This window comes from Camelus dromedarius, chromosome 12 (assembly GCF_036321535.1).
Source record: "Camelus dromedarius isolate mCamDro1 chromosome 12, mCamDro1.pat, whole genome shotgun sequence".
Lineage (NCBI taxonomy): Eukaryota > Metazoa > Chordata > Mammalia > Artiodactyla > Camelidae > Camelus > Camelus dromedarius.
The window spans coordinates 23,282,193-23,305,344 of NC_087447.1; the positions used below are offsets into that span (position 1 = coordinate 23,282,193).

At 47.4% G+C, this 23,152-nt stretch overlaps 1 protein-coding gene across 13 annotated transcripts in view; it reads right to left on the reverse strand.

The window, feature by feature from the left end:
- Window positions 1-23,152, reverse strand: part of CD44 (CD44 molecule (IN blood group)) — an 82,753-nt gene that overhangs the window by 40,720 nt on the left and 18,881 nt on the right. For all 13 annotated transcript variants that reach the window (XM_031459797.2, XM_031459798.2, XM_031459799.2 and 10 more), the window contains exons 2-3: window positions 7,834-7,999; window positions 4,028-4,161 (exon numbers count right to left, since the gene is read on the reverse strand). In XM_031459797.2, coding sequence (XP_031315657.2) covers window positions 4,028-4,161; window positions 7,834-7,999 — 300 coding nt within the window. The remainder of the gene's footprint in view (window positions 1-4,027; window positions 4,162-7,833; window positions 8,000-23,152) is intronic.

Sequence of the window (23,152 nt, forward strand, 5' to 3'; positions counted from 1 at the left end):
AGCTGGAACATGTATGTGTGATGGGGACAGAGAGGCACTCAAATATTCGCTGAATGAACAACAAAGAAAAAAAGTACCAATGTAATTTCCCAAAAGTCCATCCTTCCAGTAAACGTACCTGAGATGTTAACCCCCAAAATGGTCTGCAACTATAAACAGGTCAAGAAACATTCAGATAAACCCTGAATGGCAATGCCATAAAAAATAAGTTTCAGATCCATCCGTTCCTTTATTCATATCAAGCATTTACTCAACACATATGAGAGATTACATTACAAACAAGGAGCAAAAGATGAATGTTTCTTGTCCCTGTTTTGGAAGAATTCACAGGTCATGGGGGACATTTCTTTACATTTTTACAATTTTCAAAAAATTTTCCCAAAGATTCCCTCACTTGAAGATCAGGGCAAACAGCCAACCTGGGAGGTCTTGAAGAGTATTGACCTGCTCTATTTCGGGGATACCACCCGAAATTAGCCTGACTTGTGAGATGTTTCTGGTACTGTTATGCTGCAGAGACCCAGAAACAGGTCTTTGGAACATGACTTCTTAATGGCAGGGATGGAATAACCTCCCCCAAATTCAAATACAACTGCTGGTAACAGCAGTGCCCTGGGAATTTCCAGGAATGAAGTTGTAATAGAATGAAGCGTGATGTCAAAAACACTGAAAGAGTTTTGCAAATGATTAGAGCATTTGTTCAAATGGCGCCCCTTCACGCTCCAATTCACCCTAACTTTTATAAAGAACATCAAAGCTGGCAAGCAGACTAAGATGGATGCTGACCCAAATGTGCAATTCATACATTCATGCTCCCATGTCGGAAAGCAGGGCCTCCCTGGACAGCCTTTCATTCTGTTTAATGAGCACTGCACTGCTGGGACAATCAGGCTTGGTGAGGTTTTCCCGAAGCTAAAGATTTGTTAGAAAGACTCTGACGTGGGCTTCCTGGTGGGCTGCATCTCAGAGACCTAGCCTCCACCACACCAAAATGGCCAAGAGAAATGTTAATTACTCAGTCTAGCCAACCACTCAGTGAGAGGTAGAAAGACACCTTCCTCGATGCCTAATGCACTCAAGGTATCCAATACATTGAATAAATGAGCGAATGAATAAACAATCTTCCCCTAAATTTCTCCTTCCAAAAAGAATGAGGCATTTTACTGAAAGCACACTTTGACAATGAACTAATTTAGGTCAGTTCTCTGTGTTAATACAAAAGTCACCAAGCTTGTAATGGACCTGACCACTGAGAGAAGGGGTAATAAAAAATCATGAAGCCTTTTCAGGGTCTGCCTTATTTTCATTTGTAAACCGCAGGCTGTGTTTTATAAAAATACTGCTGAAGTTGTAAGCTTCTGGGAGCCATCTGCTAAGACGGAGCTGGCTCTGGTAGTGACCAGACGTAGCCGGTTTGTGGGGGATCCCATCCCAAGGTCCTGACACCTGCTTGGAGGTCTCAGGCTAAGCTGGAGTCAAGGACCTTTCTAATGTGATCCTTCGCAGAGAGCAGAAAATTATTAGGCTCTGTAGCTCACTTAACACCCCCATCATCCAACTCTAAACCAAGACATTTAGAATTTATTTTTCCTTGGATAAACGTTCTTCCTCGGCCCTTTATTTTTCCTCTCATTCCTTCAACAACGTGAACTCCCAAGACAAGAAATATGGCCTCTGGTTCCTTCTCACTCCACTCTGCCCAGCACGGTACTGAGCACATGAAATTGATCAATAAACAATCTTTTTAAAACGTATCAAAATTTGATAAAAGCACTCTAACCATACTGAGTAAATCTGGACAAGAGAAAAGGAAAACATCACTTCAAACTTCACTGCTTTACTGCAGCTAATCTGGTATGCAACACCCCCGGCCAGGACTTCTCAAGTTTTCAGTGGAACTAACCTCCCCCAAGAAGAGAGAAGTTAATGAGCACTGCTCACTCTCTTTTCTGAAGATGGGCCCAATCTTATGAGCAAAAATGAGGGCAGGGAGAAAAGTCTCAGCAGTAACTTGTCTAGATGGCTTCAACTTCAGGCAATAAAACAGTGTGAGCTTCTAACTTTTTGAGTGAAGGTTGTCTCCAGCAAGGGATACCAACTTGTAAAACAGGTGAGACAACGAGCATACACAACAAGGTAACCGACTGCACACATTCACTCCAGAAGGTTCAGTGCGGGGAGCAACAGGCAGTGCTCAGAGGCTCTGGAGAGTCCACAGTCCCCAGCCAGCCCTTCCCACGTGACCAACCCCTTCACCTAAACACAAAGCCTTCCCAAAGGCTTCCTCTGTCCTCTGAGATTAAGATAAGCTAGCAAGACCACATGATGCTTTGTGTCTATTTCCTGTTTATTTGCACGTGGTTTTTCTCATTATCATGTCATTAGAATGGACATTCTGGTGTGGGTATGGAGACTGGGTATCAATCACGTATTGTTAAGCCTCAGGTGGACTCTCCTCCTTTTGCTCAAACTCCATTTGTGTTCTTTACTTATACAGCAGGGAAGAGTAAACACTCTGCAGTTCTCTCCTCCTTGTTTTGAGTGTCTCTCCACTGGTTCATAATTTGCTAGCACATCACACACTCCATTTCAGCTAACCAGCCCTGATACTCTCTCTTTCTCCTAAACTCTAGATTTCCTTTCTGAATTCCCACTCTGATTCCTACTACTCACGCAATAGTGGGTGGGTGGTATAGCCAAAAGCTACAGATGTAATCTCGTAATTTCTTTGATGTGTTTATTTAACCTTAAAACTTCATGCAGATTTTTGTAACATTTTTTTATTGAGCTATAGTCATTTTACAATGTTGTGTCAAATTTTATACTCTACTACCATATATAATATCTGTGTGTGTCTCATAAATGCCGTGTCTTAAGTCATCACATAATAACATCTGTGTCTCATGCAGATAATGTCTTAAGTCATTTTCTAGCTAATTTAACATCCCCTTCCCATGTTTAAAGAAATTTACACGTCCAGATGCGCCAAGTCTACCTTAAGACTTCATCTTCCCCTTCATACAATCTTAAACCTTAAGGGGGAACAGAAGGCCCAGTTTGAGAAGTAAGACATTTGATCGTTGGCATTCAAAAATTTGACACTGATGGATTTAACTCTCCACAAAAGATCCTAAAGACCCACGATGGATAGAATTTTAAAACTGTGCTGGGGCCTGAGTTAGGCTTGTAAGCATGAGTTTCCAGGCTAGTGGCTGGAAGCAAATCCTTCACCCAAGGAGGGGGCCTGACCAGCAGCCCACCATGCACAATCTAACTTGGCCATCTTATTCTCTAGTTACTGGGCTTTCAATTGTTAGGTAAGGACACTCAGCAAGGTCAGAGGCCTACCAGCCTTCTCTCCAGCCCCCACAGACAATAAATGCCTCTAAGCCAAGCCATTTGGCTTACACCCCAATTCTACCATTAGATTGATGTCACTCCCTTATTCAAACCCTGCAGTGACTTCCCATCACACTGAGAATACAGTCCAAACTCTCTACCATAGCGTACAAGGCCCTGTGTGATCTGGCACCTGCTTACCTCTCCGCCCTGGCACTCTTCCCCCTGTTCCCTGGGTTTTATCCACCATGGCCTCCCTGCTCTTCTCAGAACAGGCCACGATGCTCCCACGTGCCTGGCTTTGCACTGCTGTCCACCATACTGTGGCTTCCCTCTCTCGCTCCGATCAGCCTGCCCTAAACCCAGACCCGCTATCTTCTCAGAAAAGAAGCCTCCCTAGCCTCGTGTGGTCCCTTGCTCTGCTTTCTCTTTTATAACCCTTGTCACTCTCTGACTTCATGTAAGTTACTTAACAATTATTTGTTTACTGCTGCCCCCCCCCCAACGTAGCAGGTAAGCACCCTGGAGACAGGAATCTTTTTCCTGCTGGAGAGACACTCAGTGAGCCTCTGCTATGTGGATGGAGGCCACGGGAATTCCCAAGTTAAGTGGAGATTGTCAGCCATGCTGTGGAAGGCTGGCTGGTCAAGGCAACCCAAAACACAGAGCCAGTCCACCTGGAACCAACCTGAAGCATTGAAGCAATACGTGTCGTACTGGGAGGTATTGGATGTGAGGACGTACACCCCTGTGTTATTGGCAGCACAGATGGAATTGGGGTGGATCCGGGGGATCACCACGTGCCCGTCTATGAACCCATACCTGCAAAAGAAAAGCCAGAGGTTATCCACCTGCAAGGCTGCAACCAGGGATTTCACAATATCCTGCTGAGTGACATTGCATGCCGTGCAATGCTTGCTTCAGTTCACCCCTAGGGATGTTAGCAGTTTCGACAACTGAGGTAAATGAAAGCCAAACATGACAGCAGAGGGGCAGTCAAAGGGATCAACAAGGCTGATGGAGACAAAGTGACTTTTTTAGAGCTCTATAAAAAGCTAAAAAAAAAAAATAGATTCATGAAGGAAAAAAAGTTAGTTTCAAATAAAATCTGTGGTCAGCAGTCAGGCTGGTCTGAACAAGCAGAGGGAAGCCCAAGTCACAGAAGACAGAATGACCCCTTTATGGTGTGAGACCCACTCTGGCCCTCCATTTCCTTCCTATTTTCCAGAAAATACAGAAAATGACTGGCTCCCATGAGGTGGCAGTAAGTGGCTCTTCATTTCCGTCCACGAATGTCAAACCTGCCTTGTTTCCCCTCCCCTCCTCTTCTTCCCTGGCCTCGCCTTTTTCTTCATTCCCCTTGCCCCAGACCTCGTTGCTCTAAACACGAAGTCTTATTATATAAACAGATACAGTGCATCTTGCCCTGTGAGCATCCAGGGCATAATTCCATTGCCAGTGGAAGTCAATTGACCACCATTAAAATGGGAGTAATAGTGATTAAATAGATGGCAATGTCTCATTAGCTCAGGAATTTTCCAGAAGCAGCGGTCAGAGAAGCGCTTAAGCCCCTCTGCCCCATCATGGTGTTTCTGGGAGCCTGTTGGAGCGGGAAGCCCTTTCAGATACAACACACAGCACCCAGCCTCTTCCACTAGCATCACGGTGGCTGAATACTCACTGCATGAATTCTCTAGGATTAAAAAAAAAATGCCTCAAAAAATGAGATGTGGGCTGAGAAAATACCATTTGCAAGGGAAGAGCAGAGAGGGAGAAGCTAAATCCAACAGGTTTTTGAAAATGCAATGCTGGCTAAAATGCGCAGCCCAAATCCTTTAAATCTTTCCTGCCAGGGGCGACATACTGCATCACCCTGCAAGACCCATGGAAATGGCTGTGAGTTTGACATTTCTAAGTACTTAGAACTCATTATGTCTACGTTGCAAAAGCTGGCATGACTCATTCCTCATCTGAATGGCCAGACTGGTTTCTCCAAAGACTCCTGAGTTTGGAGGGGGAGGGGGCGCAATTAAATGTTAATACGTTTCCTTATATCTGAGAATTGCTACTAATCAGGGTGGGGCAGACAGAAGAGAGTAGCTGCTAAGGTTTTACCATCACCTGTGAGACTCTCCCATCTGTCCTCCGGCGGGTATCTGATTCATAGCTACCCGAGTGAAATGATGGAAATGAATTTTGCAACACTTAAAACCAGCTATGGGTGGAACGATAGATTTCTTTGGCACAGTTTTTCTTTTTTCTTTTTTAAATACTAATACCCTTTGGTGAGCCTGCTCCCCATCCCATTTTCAGCTAGTCCATGTAACACTGAGGTGCCAGAATCTGTAATTCCTTTTGTAAATTATCTCTGAGTTTTTTGCCACACATCATGTCGACCGCCAGTTTTATGAGTCGCCCTGCCCCTGAGTTGGGGATATTACAATTTATAAGTGTGTATACAGCAGGAGTGGGTTGCCGATCACAGGAAGGAGAGAAATACTCAGCAAATCCATCCAGTAGCACACTTCCAACTCCCTTTTGCTCTCAGTCCTTGGGGAAGGCTGGGTCATTAAATCTTGCCCTGGGCTCAGAAGCAGGTCTGGAAACCCGACTCCTCCCCCGCAAGGGATGTGGCCCAGAGTGGGCTGCAGAAGTAAGCCTCAGTTGCTTCCTCTATAAAGTGGATAATAAAACTGACCCGTGGTGCAGTCTGAGGATTGAGTGAGGGACGTGGGCAGGTGGGCCGGGGGTGCCCAGGATCTAAGCCCTCGATGATTGGCCAGTGGGCGTTGTAAGAACTTCCCTTGTTTTCAGCATAGGAGAACGTTTCTGTATTTCATAAGTTTGTCTTGTCTGCATTTCACAATCAAAATTCAGCTTACTAAATCCACTTTCTCAGGCGACTGGCTTCTCAGGGCTGTATTTAAACAATTAGCCTTGGGAATAGAACAAATGGATCTGCTAATTAGCCTTCCTTCACTGCAGCCTACAGCTCAGGAGCAGTAGCTACCAGAGCAGTCCGTTCCTTTAATTTTCTCCCAGACGTAGGTCTGAACACTTGTCTGCACACCTCGGCTCTGTTTTACAGCAGTGCTGCTCAACAGAATTTTCTGTGATAATGGAAATGTTCTCTAATCTATGTTGTCTGATAAGAGTAGCCACTAGTCATTTATGACTAATGAAGCACTTGAAATGTAGCTCATGCCACTGAAGAATTAAAGTTTTGATTTTACCTAATTTTAATTAAGTGTGAACGTGGCTAGTAGCTACCACATTAGTGCAATTGTAAAGATTTTCCTTTTCCTTTTCCTTTTCCTTTTCAGCAAAAGAGTCTCAGCTCCCATCCATACTCTGGCTGCCTCACTCTGTAACCAAGGACAGGGGATAGGTGTATTTAACTTACGTTTAATGGTTTCTGTAAAGAGTTCTGCAGCTTGACTTTTTAAAAAGCAGTCTGGTTGCATACGTGCGCATTAAAGAAAAAAGAGAACCAAGTTACCTAAGGACATCACATTGCAAAAGCACAGAAGGGTAGCTGCAGGCTGGGGTGGAAACTTCGGAGCAGTCACTCAGATTCCCCAGAGTTCTTCTAACAAAAACAAACCAGACCAAAACACTTCACCACGGTGGTCACCACTGCTCATTCCTAATGTGCACCACTCACCACAGGCCATCAGAAATTCAAAAATAAAAAAAAATTAAAAAAATAAGGGCCATGCCTGCTGTGAATGTCCTTGAGCAAAAGGCCCGGCGACCAGCTCCATGAACACGGTGATATCCGGTGGGAGGCCGCCTATCTTCCTCTGATCACTTGTAATAATACATCGGATAGGTCATTACAAGCTATTGAACTGTGCTCTATAGGAGGACACTGTTGTTTATCTATATATGTAGAACTGAATCACTATCCTGTACACCAGAAGCTAACACAACATTGTGAATCAACTATACTACAATAAAAACAAATAAAATAAAAACAGACTTAGAGAAAAAAGAATATATCTCAATAATTTCCATGTCCTTTTCTCTCAAAATAGAGCAACACAGAAGAGAAACGAAATAAAGAGAGAGAGTTGTTAGAAAAATCTGCTTTAGCCAAGTCTGCAGGGTCAGGACTCCACCAGGCACATATTTATTTTAAACACTGTTATTTGCTTTCCGTGTTCTTGTGGTTCCGACAGTGGTATAATATTGCACGCTTCTTCAAAGCCCGGAGAGAGCGCTGTGGAAGCACTTCAGGCAAGTGGATGCCAACCCATGACCCTTAATGGCCTCCTCTGGGCAACCCCGCCCTGATTCACAAAGTGTCTCTAGCCGGCCTCAGATTTTAGTCTTCGTACGGGTTCCAGATGGACGAGACCAAGTTAATGGGCGGGGCTGACTCTTCAGGCAACCATCCATTCAGCTGTCTGGGAGGGGCCTTCCCGGCTCTAAGCCCCGCCCCCTGCACCCAGGCTGACAGCTTTCAGCAGAGGGCTGGTGCTAGTCTCTCACCTGCAGGTCTCAAACCCTTTGTTCCGGGCTGCCTCCATCTGGGCCATGGTGGGCAGCGTGCTGTTGAAGGCCTTGCAGAGGTCAGCAGCCTCAGTCTTCGAGATGCTGTAGCGACCATTTTTCTCCACGTGGAACACACCTGCGTAGCGGCAGGTTATATTCAGATCTGCGGGATGAAACGGGAAACGTTAGAGTCTTCTGCATCATTAATTTGGAAAGGGTAACAAGTCTGCTTTAGAGCAACCTCATTAAAAAGCCAAATGATCTTCCCTACTGGCCAGAGCCTTCGACATTCACGGCAGTATTTCAAAGCCCCACTAGCTCAAGCTCAAATGTGCGGTAAGAGGTAAGCCTCAGTTAAAGCAGCATCGCGCTTACCGTCTCTCCACCGATAGCTCCACAACAAAGTTTGTTAAAAGCGGATGATTTCTTTCTGGTTAAGAAAGTGATACAAACTTATGGCAAACCTACGAAAATCAGGGAGGTAATGAAGAAATAGCAACTTCACCTCTAAGAAGACTACTGCAAGCATTTTCAACATTTTCCTGTATCTTGTTTCAGTCTGTTTTCTGAATGTGTGTGTGTTGTGTGTGTGTGTGTGTGCTTGTATAGTTTAAATATACAATTTTAGCTGTGGGAAACTTTTTTCCCCACTTAATCTTACATTATGAATATTTCCCCACCATCATGTGATGTTGCTCCCTGGTTGATAACCTCCAATGGCTCCTAGTTGGACCCAGAATAAATTTCCTTATCATGGCTGATAAGACTTACATGATCTGGCTCCTTGCTCCCCCTCTAACCTTTAAGTAGCTCCCTCTGCTCTAGGCACAAAGCTTTCCTTCAGTTCCTTTGGATGTTCTGAGCGCTTCCCCACCTTAGAACATTTATAGCCATCTTCCCTCATCTATATCTGTCTGGAATGTTCTGTCCTCCAATCATCCTGTTTTTGTTTTTCACCTCCACATTGCCTCATGGTAGGATCGTTTCTTGAACATTCTTATCCAACCCTCAGCATCTCCCTCACCTCGCCCTGCTTTTGTGTCTTCACAGCAACTCGTTTGTGATTTATGTATCTGGTTATTTTCCGTCGGCCCTTTCTGTGATGAAAGCCTCAAGGAAGCAAGGGCCTTTGCCCGTTTACGGCTGTTTCTTTAACACTCAGGACCGTGGCTGACAGAGAGAGGATGCTCAGTAAGTATCTGCTGAGTAAATAAACAACTCATTGGAATTTCCTCAAAAACACACTTTGAACATCTGACAGACTGACCCAGGACTTGTTCTTTCCTCCCAAGAGTTAACTGCATCCAAAACGAAACCTAACTGCCACCAACCAGTTAAAAAATGATTTAGTCCTAGGACTTCTGTGAGTTCTGCAGACACGAATCTGAAATCTCAATAGGAGCTAGGAAAAAAAAAAAAATCACCTGACCCTACGTAACAATCTCAGAAGACTTCAAAGACCTTCAGTGAAAACTTGTTATTCTTCTGTATTACGCTTGGTTTGCACTAGAGTAAACGCCAACACAGAAAGGTTAAGTCCTTGAAGCCATCCTGGTGAAGTGTCAGCACGTCCTTGAGCTTCGGGGACAGTCCTTCTCTAAGGAAGCTCACGGGCGTTGACTCTGGGCCCACCACATGGTGGCCCATGTGCCAGACTCAACACCACTCCATCATTCCCAAGCCAGGTCTGGATTCAGACAGAACTGGCTTTAACTCAGACTCTCCCTCTCACATGGGCACGTCCAGAGGTAGCCAGGAAGATTCTGCTTAGTGATCAATGAAAGAACTGAGGCTCAGAGAAGTGAGTTGCCCAAGGAAGTGAGAATTGCTATCCGGAGCCTGGAGTTGCCTTCCTGAATCCCAGTGGCTTTGTTCTGCGTTGTTGGGCTGACAGACAGGGGAGGGGAGGAGGCCTGTGACTGCAGCATCCCTGGGTACCCAGCACTTTTGGGGTTCTATGTTGTACCATCTTCCAAGAACCCTAAGAAGCATCTTTTATGTATGTAGGTATGTATTACTCACAGGTAAAGAAACTGAGACTCAGAAAAGTTCAATGACTTTGCAAAGTCACCCAGCTACTTAGTGGCAGAGCTGGAAATCCATTTCAGGCCTGTTTAACACCAAAAGCCACGCTCCAATCCACTCTGTTATGTGACAAGGATCCTTTCGTATCATTAGAGCAAGTTCTCTCTCTGGAGGGGAGAGACAGACCTAAGCAAACTAAACTTACATAATGACAAAGATAGGGTCCATGGTCTGAAATTGTACAGCCAACAACTGCTTTCTCCTTTCTGGCAGGAAGCAGGTTCCAACCACTAGAAAAGTGTCTGACAAATGCAAACCGAGATGATAAGAGAACAGTTACATTTCTGTACAACCTTTCTGGACACTGAAAATGGTAAAAGAAGAAACAAGAAATGGAGCTTTGAAAAGACATAGGCCAGTATCAAGTAATTTTCTTTTCTTTGTATCATTAGCATGCAGGTGCCCTTTAAAAGCATCAGAACTGGGTGAAGTGGAGAAAATGTGTTTGGGGACAATTAATTCCTTTTTGGGTCTAATTCCTTTTTGGTGTCCTTCTAAATCCACCGGCACAATACTTGGCTGATGAGGCAGGGGGAACACAGAGCAGGGAAATGTACACAGTCCTTCTGAAATACTGTTTGTTTTTACTGACATTTTCAGCTCTGGTCTCGGTCAGCTTATCTTTGCCAAAGGAAACTGTCACGCTGGGTGACCGTCCTTCCGGGCACCCTCCATGTCTAGCTTCCAAAAGAAAAACAAAGCCTCCCGATCAGCTTCTCGGAGGTGAGGCTGACTGCAGAGACTTCAGCAGATGCCAAGAGAGGCAGACCTCCCATCAGTGCACGGTCAGGTGGCCACTGTCACTCCCAGGTTAAAAATAAAGTCTGCGGCATGGACGGTGGTTTGGAGCTGAACGGCAGTTTCTGTCTTATTAAAATGAATTTGAGTTTGCCACCTGCCACACAAAATATGCAAATGCAAAAAGAGCCAATTCTGACTGAGACTTCTGAGTAAAATCCCTTGAGTTCCGTGGGCAGCAGCCAACATCGCTTGATAGACAATACACACACGCATGTGTGTGTCTCTGGGTGTGCATGCAAGCAGCGAGTGCGTGTTGTGCGTGCCTGTGGTCAGCCAAGACAGGAAGGGACAGATAAACTCAAGCTTCAGCCTTCCTGGACTGCGAGGCTTAAACAGACGGTATAGCACTTTTCAGAAAAGAGCTGCTGAATGAATGAAGAAATTCTATGTGATGTGAGACTTCCACAGCTTACATTTCTTTTCATTTCACAGAAAAGGGTCTGATTCCTAACCCTGATGGCACTGAGCCATCTAGGAATTACAAAGATGTTGCCAAAAGCTTTGTTTCAGGTCAACTATCCGTGAGTGTTCACAGTTCCTCCCCTCTGGGTCCCTTGTGTCTTAAAAGGGACCAAGGCTTCAGGGTTGCGTATCCTTTAAGTCCCGACAGTTGATGAAGTCTTTCCAAAAGGCTTCCTTAACACTTAACGCAAATGGAAATTATTACCCCAAAGGGTACTAACAATACAGCAATAAGAGCAACTAGTGCATATTGTACACTTACCATGTGTATGACAGGCACTCTTCTAAGCATTTTCCGAGTATGAATTCATTTCATCCTTAAAACAGCCCCAAGAGGTAGGTAATTATATTACCCCCATTTTCCCGATACAGAAACTGAGGCACAGAGAAGGGTAGAAACGTGGCCAAGTTCACAGAGCTAGTGATGAGAGAGCCAGCCAGTAGGGGTCCCAAGAGCCCACAGGCTCAGCCACCAGCTACCACTCCTCACCCCGATTCACGTAACTTTGTGTTCCGTCTCAATCACCCCGGCGTAGAACATTCCCGAGGTTTGAGTAAAGTAAGAGTAGGGCCGAGGCCTGAGTAGCCGTGGACCACAGATCACTGGACAGACACCTGTGTCCCCGGGAATGGTCCGGAACACACAGCAAACCCCCGCAGAGAGGCAGGACTCCCCAGGAGGTCTGTGTGTCTCTCCTGAGAAACAAGGACCTCTGGGCTCCGGGATCTGCCGGTTCTCAAGAGCCTAATATTAAACAGCCGATCACATCTCTCAAACAAGACTCTCCAACTGGACGTGGATCAAGAATGTGTTCCGTTGAGGCCTCTGGTCTCCACTAAACTCCTGTGTCATGTAATAAAGGCATGCTCCCACGGTCCTCGCTCGGAGAGAGCCAATGGGCAACAGTGACTGTTGGAGGCCGCTTTTAGATTCAGGGTGGGGCCCCTCTGGAGGGAGAGTGTCGGTTACCGTCAGGTTTGCCAGGAGGGCAGAGGCGTCGTGGGCCCAGCACCCAGGGCTCTCACTGCCCACATGGGACAAGGTGTGCCAGTGATCTGCTAGGAAGACCACAAACAAGCAGCTCTCTAAGAGAGCATCCTTACGGCTTCACCTACTCTCCAGCGCCAACCAACCTTAACCTCTCTGACACTGAGCCTTCCCTTAATGGAGGACAGGACTGCCCTGTCAGGGCTTGTGGGACTGTGAAATGAGCTAAGGCATGTCGGACACTGGAAGAAGCGTTTGGCACTTAATTAGAGCCAATGGGCATTGCATACTTACTAGGTGGCTGTACACTTCAGCTAAATTAATTCCCACAAAAATGCTATAGACTCTGAAAAGACAAATGCTCAGGAGTAGGCACTACGGCCAGATCTGTTTTAGAGACAAGCAAACTGAGGCACAGAGAGGTTAAGTGGCTTGCCCAAAAGTCATCTAAATGGGAGAGTCAGCGTTCTAACTTCTGCTATGTTGCCAATTATGCAGGGCTCTGGGTAAATTCATTCTCACTTGGGCAAACCATAGTTGACCAGTAACACCAGTCATCTACCTATATGTTCCACTAAGCCTCACATCAAGGAAAATAGATCTGTCTAGTGAAATTGCCCTGGCACATTTCAAAACCTTCCCTAGGCCCTGAGATGAATTGCTTCTGGGTGTGCTCCAGTCACTTTGCAAGTGGTAGAAAATCGTGTCTGCTGAGAGCAGAGCACCGCGTCATTTGTACTTAACTTGCCATTATCTACGAGTTTCCAAATTTTCCTGAGAGGTGAACAGGGCTGGAGGCGGGGGTGTCACACAACTGACCAGTGGAGCTGAGTGACAAGAGGTCTTCAACCTGGCATCCACGAGTTGGTCTTCGGGGGTCTAGAAACCTGGGAAACTATACACAAGACTGTGTGTGTGTATATATGTGTGTGTGTGTGTGTGTGTGTGTGTAGGTGTTTTGGTGAAGACAGCATCCCTGGGTTTCCATTAGCTTTTCAAAAATATCTATGACAGAAACAAGTAAAGAATTACAGGAAATTATCTTCAGGGTCTCTTCAGTAATCTGAAATTCCAAGATTCTGGAATTTTGGAACCTCTTTATGGGCTTCATGACAGCAGGGACCGCATCTCTCCCTCAGGACCCAGCACAGCACTGCACAGAGTAGGCACGTGTGGGACAGATGAATGAATGAATGAATGAGTGAGTGACTATACCTCCCTTCCCCCCTCCACGAGACAAGCAGACTGTGGGGTGCGAAGGAGACATGTCTTAGGTCCACTCCCCTCGTCACGTCTGAAAGAATCGCCAGCTGGGCCCTGTGCCTTGAGAATTCCCACCTGGACACTTCCCATGTCTTTAACTCGAAGGATTTGCTTCTGATTTGCTTTGCTATTTTCCCTGAAAGCAAATGTTTCAGAGACCAGCTGTCAGCTTTGTAACAGGCTTTGTCTGGCTGTCATCTCAGAGATGAGCACGGCCTTCTTCTGAGGCCAGATCTGAGAGAGGACGACAGATACAGTGCATCCTGTGCGAAGACCACAGGAGACGGTCTACAGTCAACGGTGCCCGAGACTCCCCGTTCTCCAAACCAGACTTCTCCGGATGGTCCAAAATTGAACCCACTGGTTTTCCAACAGGCTCCAGCCAGATGTGCCTGGTCCCTTTTGTCACCTCCTCAGGAGGGAGGAGGCAGGATTAGATTTTTTCCTACTGATTTGGTCCCCGAGTAGGCTCTGTGTCTGGGGAAGCTGGTTTTCTGGACGATGGGAATAAGGCTTGGTCCCTGTGACCCAATGACGTGCGGTTCCCACGGCCATGATGACAACGGCGAGCGCGCACCCAGCGCCTGGTCCGGCCCACGCGAGGTTTTCAACACTTTGCACCTAAGAATTCACTGACTTCTCACAACAGTCCCGTGTGGTCGGCACTTTTATTATCCCCATTTGATGCAGGAGGTAACTGATTCCTTGAGAAGACATGAGAGACCTGAGCCAGGGGCTGGTGGACGTGGTTTCAGACTGGGCAGCCTGGCTGGTGACACCACGGTGTTAAGTGATCCCTTGTGCGTGGGAAGATACTAAAGCACAGGAAACCCTCTTATTTTCCATCTTGCATTTTTACAGTGCCGAGAGGTGAGGATTAAAAACAGAGCTCTGGGGAGGGAAACTGGAGTTCATTAAATATAATTTTGAGATCAGAGGTCTCTTGATTTTGGAACATGGGGCTTAAAAGGGCAAGGCCCTTTGCCCAAGAGTTTGGTAAGACTTTAAAGTGAGAAAATCTGAACTAATGGAACTTCCACCAGTCCCCAGGGGGATTTTGAGGTCTCGTGTTCACCGGCTTTCGCTAACAGTGGGCTGGCTTCCTCTCCCCCATTCCCCCTGTGCTCTTCCCATGAGCCCCTCGGCAATCAGAGAATCCAACTCCAGCTGCAGCCTCATGCCTCCTCTGGGCTCTGGCCAAGGTCAGGCAGGGCAGAATAAAGAGAGGACCCCGGACTCAAGGGTGGCCCAGGGCTGGGACGCCAGACCACAGGCTATCCTTGTGACATTTTGAGATGATAGTTGCTCAACCCGAAAATCTCAACAGACCAGGCCATTGTAGCGGAGCACTGTACTCCAAGCTGTGGGTTCCCGACCCCACTGAGCTCCCGACCCCATTGAGCTCCTGCAGTCGGTTACATGCGAGTCTGCTGAGCAATGACAGCCAAAAGCACTGGTGAGCTCACCCCACTTTTCATCTTTATAGTGTTTATCATGAAATAGTGACGTTTCTGTTTCTGTCTTCTGATTTGCTGAGCTCGTGTCCGAAAAAGGATTATGTAACTCACAAATCTAACCAAAATGATTCTGATCAGAAGTAGGGAGAGAAAAAGCCAATTTTTTAAAAAGCCTTATTGCTGATAAGATCATCTGTGTTTAAAGCCAGGAGGGACAACAGACAGCTTCTAACCAAATTCTCCTGAGATGCAAGAGAAAACAAAACCCGCGATGACTGAGCCTGGTCCCCAAGCCAGTTTTGAGAAAAGCAGGACCTCAGGGGTCCAGAATTGCCAGATTCCTGACCCTTAGTTCAATGCTCTTACTACTGAACCCCTTTTATAAGAGGCTTGTGCAAGCTGTTCCAATAAAGCCACAATCCACTGTCTTAATGGGACATGAAGAAGCCATTCTGTTCTTCACTATGATTGTCTGATGTCTTCAAAGCCCAGAAGTTTCCATCTGGGAGTCTTCCTGGCTAGATTAGCCCCTGCTGCCACCCAGGCCTGCCCGTCCAGAGGGCTGGGCAGCCTTCCTGCCGCCCCACATCACTCGCCCCCATCCCCTGACGTCCATGTGATGGGCGCCTGGTGAAAGGCTCCATTGTTCAGCATCCACTTCTCAATGAGGCCAAAATCACACTTGGTGGCCGAATCGCCTTTGGCTGCCCAGGGCAGACCATGAGTCTTGAGTGACTCAGTCTCTCCCGGAATTGCCCTGGAGGCAGGCGAGGGTTTAAGGAGCAGAGAAAATAGTCAGACACCATCATACCCAGAGAATTTCCTCCAGAATGTGTCCTGGGTTGCTTTCAACTGAGCTATTCATCTCTTGGCACTCTGAAAAGAAATGCACCCCAACTTCTTGGCACCTGGCTATACTCCCTGACCGCTCAGCTTCTTGTCCAAAGAAACTGTCATGGCAGCCAACAGGGGCCCATCGCATCCCCTCTGCCAGAGAAGAGTCCAAGGCTTCCCTCAGCCACTACCTCGGCCTTTCTCCAGCCCAGGCCTCCAAATGACCAACCCAGTGAGGCCTTCTGGTTGTTTTCAGAGTCTGAAGAAAGACCTCACCCCTGCCTCCTAGTGGGGTAATGGGAACTGGGGGAGACGAGGGGTGGGGAGGGCCTGGATCCAACAGCGAAGAAGAGAGTGTGTCCCAGAACTGTCACCTCAGTCCCCAATTCTGTAAGGCCAAGTGGTCTTTGGGGAGCAAGTCTCGGGGAAGACAGTCAAGGGAGAGAAACCGCAGTGTGTACCTTTTGGGTGTTGCCATGGTGACCATGAAATGCTTGGCTCTGGCCCTAAGACTTTGTTTTCTTCTTTTTTGGATCGTATCTGTTTAGCAGACTGACTAGCACAAACCCAGGATGTGGTCAATGAAATGAAAAAGCATCTCAGGGGCCCACATGGGGTTTTTCCTGTTGCAAGTAGAAAAAAAAAAAAGAGGTCCCTCTTTGTTTTGTAACTAGATTTTCTTCCCCCAGGGCTAGTTACAGTTTTGGCTACATCACCTAGTTCAGGTACAACTTTTGCTCAGGTCTGTCACTGGATGTTTGAGGAACTGGCTGACTTGATATTGAAGGAAGTATGTCATGAGAGTCGAGGTGAGCTGAGACAGTCACTCACAGGTAATCACTGCATTTTGGGGTAGTTAGTGGGTCACTGACACACTGATGAGCCAGGGGTCTCCATCTGGGAGAAGAATGAAAGGGTTCTAGCCTAAATCCTGGGTTGTATAAGCTGTGTGACCTTGAACAAGTCATTCGAGTTGTCTGGTTCACACCTAGCCTCTGTCTCCCAGGATGAAATACGGAAGGAGTAAAGAAATGCTTTGAGCTGGTGGGATAAAAGGGAGAGGGGGGATACACACACCTGGGACAGTATGAACACCTCAGAAAGCTCCTATAAATTAAGGCATACACAGGCCCCAGCCCCAGCAGAACAGATGCATGAAAGAACAAGCAAGCGTCAGCAATCGCGCCACGGGAGAACGTTCCTCCTTCAATTAAGAAGCACTTCCACATCCAAAAGCAGTTCTGTGAAGCCTGTCAGGTAGGCAGTATGGACCCATTTTCCAGATGAAGAAGCTAGGAGCAAGAGATGCAGAGACTCCAAAGTTTCACAGCGTTTGAATAAAATCCAGACCTCAGCTCAGATTTCCAAGGTCCTCTGATTTTCCCCGTTACCTGTGGTACTGCCCTTTCCTTCCTGGGTTGTCAGCAAATGGGAAACGTGGCAGCACTCAGAGAAGAGCGATGGTTTTCAAACTTCCCCCTCCCCCCAATGATGTCTTAGGTGGAACCACAGGATTTAGGAGAGGTAATGGCAGAGCTGCCCCAGTAGGAGCGGGAGTGAGGGTGGAGGGCAGACCACAGACCCCCGACCCCCAATCCACCAGCTACTCATTCCTGCCCGGCCCCACCCCACCCCATCAATAGTCCCGCCACCCTCCACAATGCTCTAGGAGGCTGCGTGGAACACTCTGGAAACCACCGCAGGAGGGTCCAATCCTAGCAATGATAACCACCACTTGGGAAGGCCTCCCATGTGCGGGGGACTCCAAAGCCCAGCGTGATAGCTGAGGAAACAGAGGCTCAGAGCACCAAGCGGTTAGCCCAGGGCTCTGCAGTTCAAAGGAAATGCATTGTATAAAAATGCTTTACAGGTGATGCAGGCTGAGTATTTTCTTTTTTTGTATTTTTCCCCCTCAGTCTCAAGAATAAAAATACCTTGCAATTAAAGTTCTCCTTAAAGACTGTCTCTAGTTCACCCCACGGAGAGGAGATAGCAAAGTTTGCTTAAAAAATCCTGTTCTACAGGGGCGGGGGCTGGGTAACAGCAGACTTGACAGGATTGACAGAGTCAGAAGCTGAGGTGAGGCTGTTGTCCTTCACGATAGAGCCATCCAGACGGAGGGGAGCGAGCGGCCAGCACCGATCCCCACAGAGCCCGACATCACCACACAGGCCAGGGTATCTCCATCTTGGATTTGACTTCCTCTTCTCTCTTTTCAGCATCTTCTCAAGGTATAAAGAAAAGATTCTGGAATTCATGGAGCCGCTATCCTACCTCGGGCACGAGTCTAGGTGTGGTAACAGGTGTCACACCGTGGCATCCCCAGAGCCGCTTCGAGAGGTCAAATCATTAAGCCCATTTTGCAGATGAAGCAAGTGAGGTTCAGAGCACAACTGACAACATTTGCTGTGAAAGCGGCAGGGCCGTGAGTCAAACGCTGGGAGGATAGCTGGTCTCCGACATCCCTTAGCCCAGGCGTTTACCAAAGCCACGCCCCCCGCTCGGGGCACACGGGTTCTCCCCCTGGGGGCTGGGAATGCAAGGGCACCGTGGGGTGTGGCTGAGCCTCTGGCTGGGGCCCCAGCAACAGTAACATTAACAGAGTACCTACTGTGTGCCAGGTGCTTCACACCGATTATCTCATTTAATCCCTACAGTAAACACGTAAGGACTATTATAGGATCCGACCTTATTACAGATAAGAAAACTGAGGTTTAGAGAGGTTTAGAAACCTGTCCAAGTTGCACCATTGCAGAATCAGGCAGTCTGGCCCCTCGCTCTTAGCCGCCACACAGGAAAGCCTCTCTCATTGCTTAATTTCCAGAGGTCCCTGGTGAGTTTTGGGATAACGTCTTTTGCCAGACAGTTTGAGCACCACTGGATTCGTATTTGCTAGTGCCATGCCAAGAGAGTTGGTGGATGGGAGCTGGTTACTACTGTCTCCTCCCAGGGGTAACTAATAGACCCAGTGAGATGGGGACATTTTCATAGAGAAATCAGTCCTACACTGGGACTTAAGAGGCCTGTGCCCTGGACAGGGGTGACAATCTCAGAACCACAGTCTGAGGAAAAGCTTGATGAATGGCTTGGATTTCTACCTGGCTTTGAGAGTCTCTCACTACCTGTGCTCTTCCCATGACGGATGCTATCTGGTTCAGACACCCCTTAGACTGATGGTTTTTACCCTCTTTGCCCCACAGCACCACTTCCATTCACAGGAGGGACCATGCCAGTCACACTCCGATGGGCACCAGGTGCCTTGCAATCCCAGTGGCCTCTCCCTGTCACTCAAAAAATCTTACCTGAATGCAAGTATGTGAGTGTGCAGGTTTTTCTGGGACTAGCCACGGGTTTGCTGCAGTTTATAAAGAAAAGAAAGTCATCCATCGGCCTTGGTACTTGGTCGCTAGTAGCCCTGTACTTATAATTCACCTGCAACCCATCCTGACTCACATGTGGATTGAGATAGAACAAGAACCATGCCTTTAGGTTACCCCTTTCCTCTTCAAACACATCAGCAGCGAAGTGATGGAGCTGCAAAAGTATTTGTTTGCAGCAACAAGCACTACAAGTGACCGAGGAGAGGTCTAGATTTCCATTGAATCTGAATTAAGGGGGCTCAGAAATCATTAGGTAAGTTTCCTCCCCAGGCCAAGAATCCTACCATTATTCATTCTTCAGATGCTTTCACCAGTCATGCAAATGTTTCAAAGCAGAAACCCTACAGAGGGAGAGGCTGGATTGTGGGGATATTTTTTAAAAATCTGGGCCAAAAGATTTCCAGGATTAGTACAGTTCCAACTGCCCTGTGAGCTAATAGCTTGTAATTCACACCCCTTCCTGAGCTTTCAATCCGTGAAATCTCATCTGTAACCACAGATGCCACTTGCAAACGCCAGGCTCTGGAGAACTTACTTCTGACAAACTTTTAAATCCGACTCAAGCCACAGGGTTTGGACCAAGATCTTTACCATTTCATGCGCAGCTGGAGTGGGCCAACCATAACTTCCTGCTTTTAAGGAACATGGCTCATGAAAAAAGCCAGGAGGCTGGGAAATGGAGGAAGTTACAAATGACCCTTCTGTGAAGTTTTCAAAGCAAATAAGATCCTGATGTTCCTTCAAATAAATGGCCATCAAATGTGGCAAGAGACTACACTCAGGTGAAGGCTTAAGCTCGTTTCACCAAGGACAGTTGAGGGCTAGAAACATCAGGAAGAGGAGACCCGGGCCTCTTCCTCTGAAGTCTGTGCCTCCCAAGTCATTCTTAGCTCCCTGAGGGCATGGCACAGGCATCCATTCAAAGCACCTTCTGGAAGATACGAGTGTTCTGTACCAGACACGACCTTCGATGCTAAGGAGACATATGAGGTCCTTACCCTGAAAGAGCTTATGTTCCAGTGCGGGAAGCAGACAGTATACAGGTAAACAATTAGCATAGAAACAAGGCCACTTCAGGTAGTGATAGGGTGACCCCAAAACAAAAGGGGATTCTATGCTGTGGGAGAGAATGACGGACTGCCTTGCCAGGCCGGCTGTGTGGTCTGACGCTCACTCTTCCATGAACTTATGGGTGTATTTTACTTTATTATGGGGCTCTCGGTGACAGGGAGGAGGGAGGAGGGAGGAAGGAAGGAAGACAAATGATAGATAGATGAATAGACAGATGGATGGATAAATGAATGAATGGACAGAAGCATAGATAGACAGACACTATCATAAAACATCACTTTAGGAAGAAGTCTGCCTCGAGTGATACTAACCCATGAAACGTTCTATTGGGACCTTCCCTTATTAGCTCTACATTCACAATGTCTGATGCACAGTATGGCGCCCAACAGATGTTTCTTTAGTTTAATGGGAAACGCATCAGACCAAGTTCAGTGACCTGGGCTCTCGTGTTGGACTTCTTACTGATAAGCTGTCAGCCCTTTGGAGAAGTCTTCAGTTTCTTCATCAGACCAGGAGGAAGTTGGATTTGGTAGTCTCTAGGCCCCTGGCCAACCCAGCCCTCTGCCTCCAGAAGGGAAGCCTACGTGTCTTTGTAACTTGTTCTCTAAACACTCCAGAAACTGAGTGGGTCCCACTCGCTTGCAGGGTTGTGGCGTTTCCCTCTGGAATCCGGGCAGTGCTGGTGTGATGAGCACGTCAGGCAGGCTGGAGCGGCCAGCAAAAAGACACAAGAGACAAAACAAGAGCGTAACCAGCATCCTGCTCTCCAATTACACCAACGAACCGCCGTCCAGCACACAGAGACCTGCCCCATCGTCGCTGGAGGGAAAGAATGGTTTCAATTAAGAGGAATACAGCAGGACCGCTGATTTCCTTAGAGAGACTACTCCTAAATCACTCCAAACGGCCCCAGTGCTCCCTGCAGCCAGTTCAAACCATTCTTCAGCTGTGAGACAATCCTCAAGTGAGCCGCTGCGCACAGCCCCCACCTGCACAACTGGAAGTCCAGACACCCACCCCCAGCTGGCTCCCTGATCTTTGGTGGTCTCGGAGGTTCCAGGGCCCGTGCAAAGGGCAGAGAGGGAAGCTCCCTCCATCTCCTTTCTCGAAGAGAACTCTCAGTAGTGCCAATTTGCTTCAAGGCCCTCCATGGTCAAGGAGCCAGAAAAATCCAGGCTCTCAGGAACAGGAGATGTCTTGAATTTTCAAGGCCTCCAATTCTGGGTCTAGAAGAGCAGGATGCACCCCAGAAAGCTGACTGGGCAAGCCGCTGTGAAGTTCAAGGGAGAAGGGAGCTCTGGACCAAATTCCAGCCCCACAACATGAGAGTGGAGGCTTCTTAGGCAAGTTCCTTCATTTTATGAGCCTCAGTTTTTCAGCCTGCATAATGGCTCTAATGAAATTCATTCATTTAGTCAAAGGTTATTTGTTGCATCCCTCAAAGAGAGGTTTAGGGGAGTAAGAGAATAAACACAGGTTCAGTTTGTTTCATAACAGGTGCTGAGTAAATGTCAATCGTATTCCTTCTCCCACAGGAAGATGAAGCCTTGGACAATCCACAGCTCCCCTGGATACCAAGGGGACGCCCAAGTTCTAACTTATAATGTACTTGCACCATGAGCCATCATTTGTGCTTTCCTCTCAGCCCAGACAACAGCTTGCAGCCACACTCTCATAAAATCAAAAGCAAAATGAGAACCTGCCACAAATGCAAACACTCCTATTAAAAGATACAAGTTTCAGTCACTTCTGAGGTGTGGCTGGGAGGGGCCAGATCTTCCTCTCTTTAGAGGCAAACAGAACTACGAAGTTAAAGACAATTAAAGGTATTTTTGGAGATGAGAGAATTGGACACCCCAGTGATTGACGGGTGGGCACTTCGTGCCCTCAAAAGCTGGTCCCCCATCCACCATCAGGAAATTCCAAGCTTGGGCTTCTGGGGAGGAAGTGGGCACTGGGAAACTTCACAATTTCCAGAATGAGAAGGAAGTGATCACATTAAATTGCCCCTAAGGGCCTTTCGAGACCGAGGCCAGAGAACAGCACTTTATAAAAACACTTCTGCCCAAGAAGGAGGAAAATACCATCTCGTCCTCCGGCCCCACCACCCACTGCCAGCACCCAAGGCAGGAAGGGGCAGGTCCTGCTGAGACAAGCAGCCTGGGAGACTGACTGCCGTTGTGCAAGTAAAGACAGGACCTGGAGTGTGTTTCCCCATTCGCTTTCACCAGCTTCTGCCATAGCCAAGCTTCCTGGAACATCCCAGGCTGCTTTAACTGCTCTGCAACCGTCCGTTGTTCCAGTGAGCATGTGGGTGTCAGCGCTCTGCTGTGCCCTCCCCCCAAATTAAATGAGATCTTACTAGGCTAATGTTTTGCCCAGAAATGGAATGAAAGTCTTCCAAAGGTGGTTGGAAGCATTTCTCAAGTGCAACAGGAACCAAGTGTGGGCTGAATGGGGAAGGGAGAGGTCCCAGGTCTAGAACAGCCCTTCCGCACACGATCAGAGTGGTCCTCACACAGCCCTGCAGGGAGGTATCATCGCTCTATTTTAAAGATGAGAAAACTGAGGCTCAGATGTTAAGTCAATTGCTTAAGGCCATGGAGTTGATGAGTGGCGGGACTTGAAGCCAGGTTTAACTCCAGGACCCACACTGCTTTCTGAGAGCTGGGGAGAACCAGACTCAGACCCGACCTGTGCTTGGCCCACAGACCGAACCAGGCATAAACGTCCTCAGATTCAGCCTTTAGCAAAGGAAGTAGAGAATATGAGTTTGAGAGACGTCATTTCCTGCTGGCCTATCTGAAGTGGGGTCTGTTCCTAAATGTCTTCCAGGGGGACTGGAAAGCTCATTTGGAGAAGAAACCGGAAGAGTTCTTCACAGGCTTTCACAATGCAGAATGCAGACGTGGCTATTAAGTTTGGCCTTCCAAACAATACAAAGAACAGGAAGCTCAAAGAGATAATAGGGTACC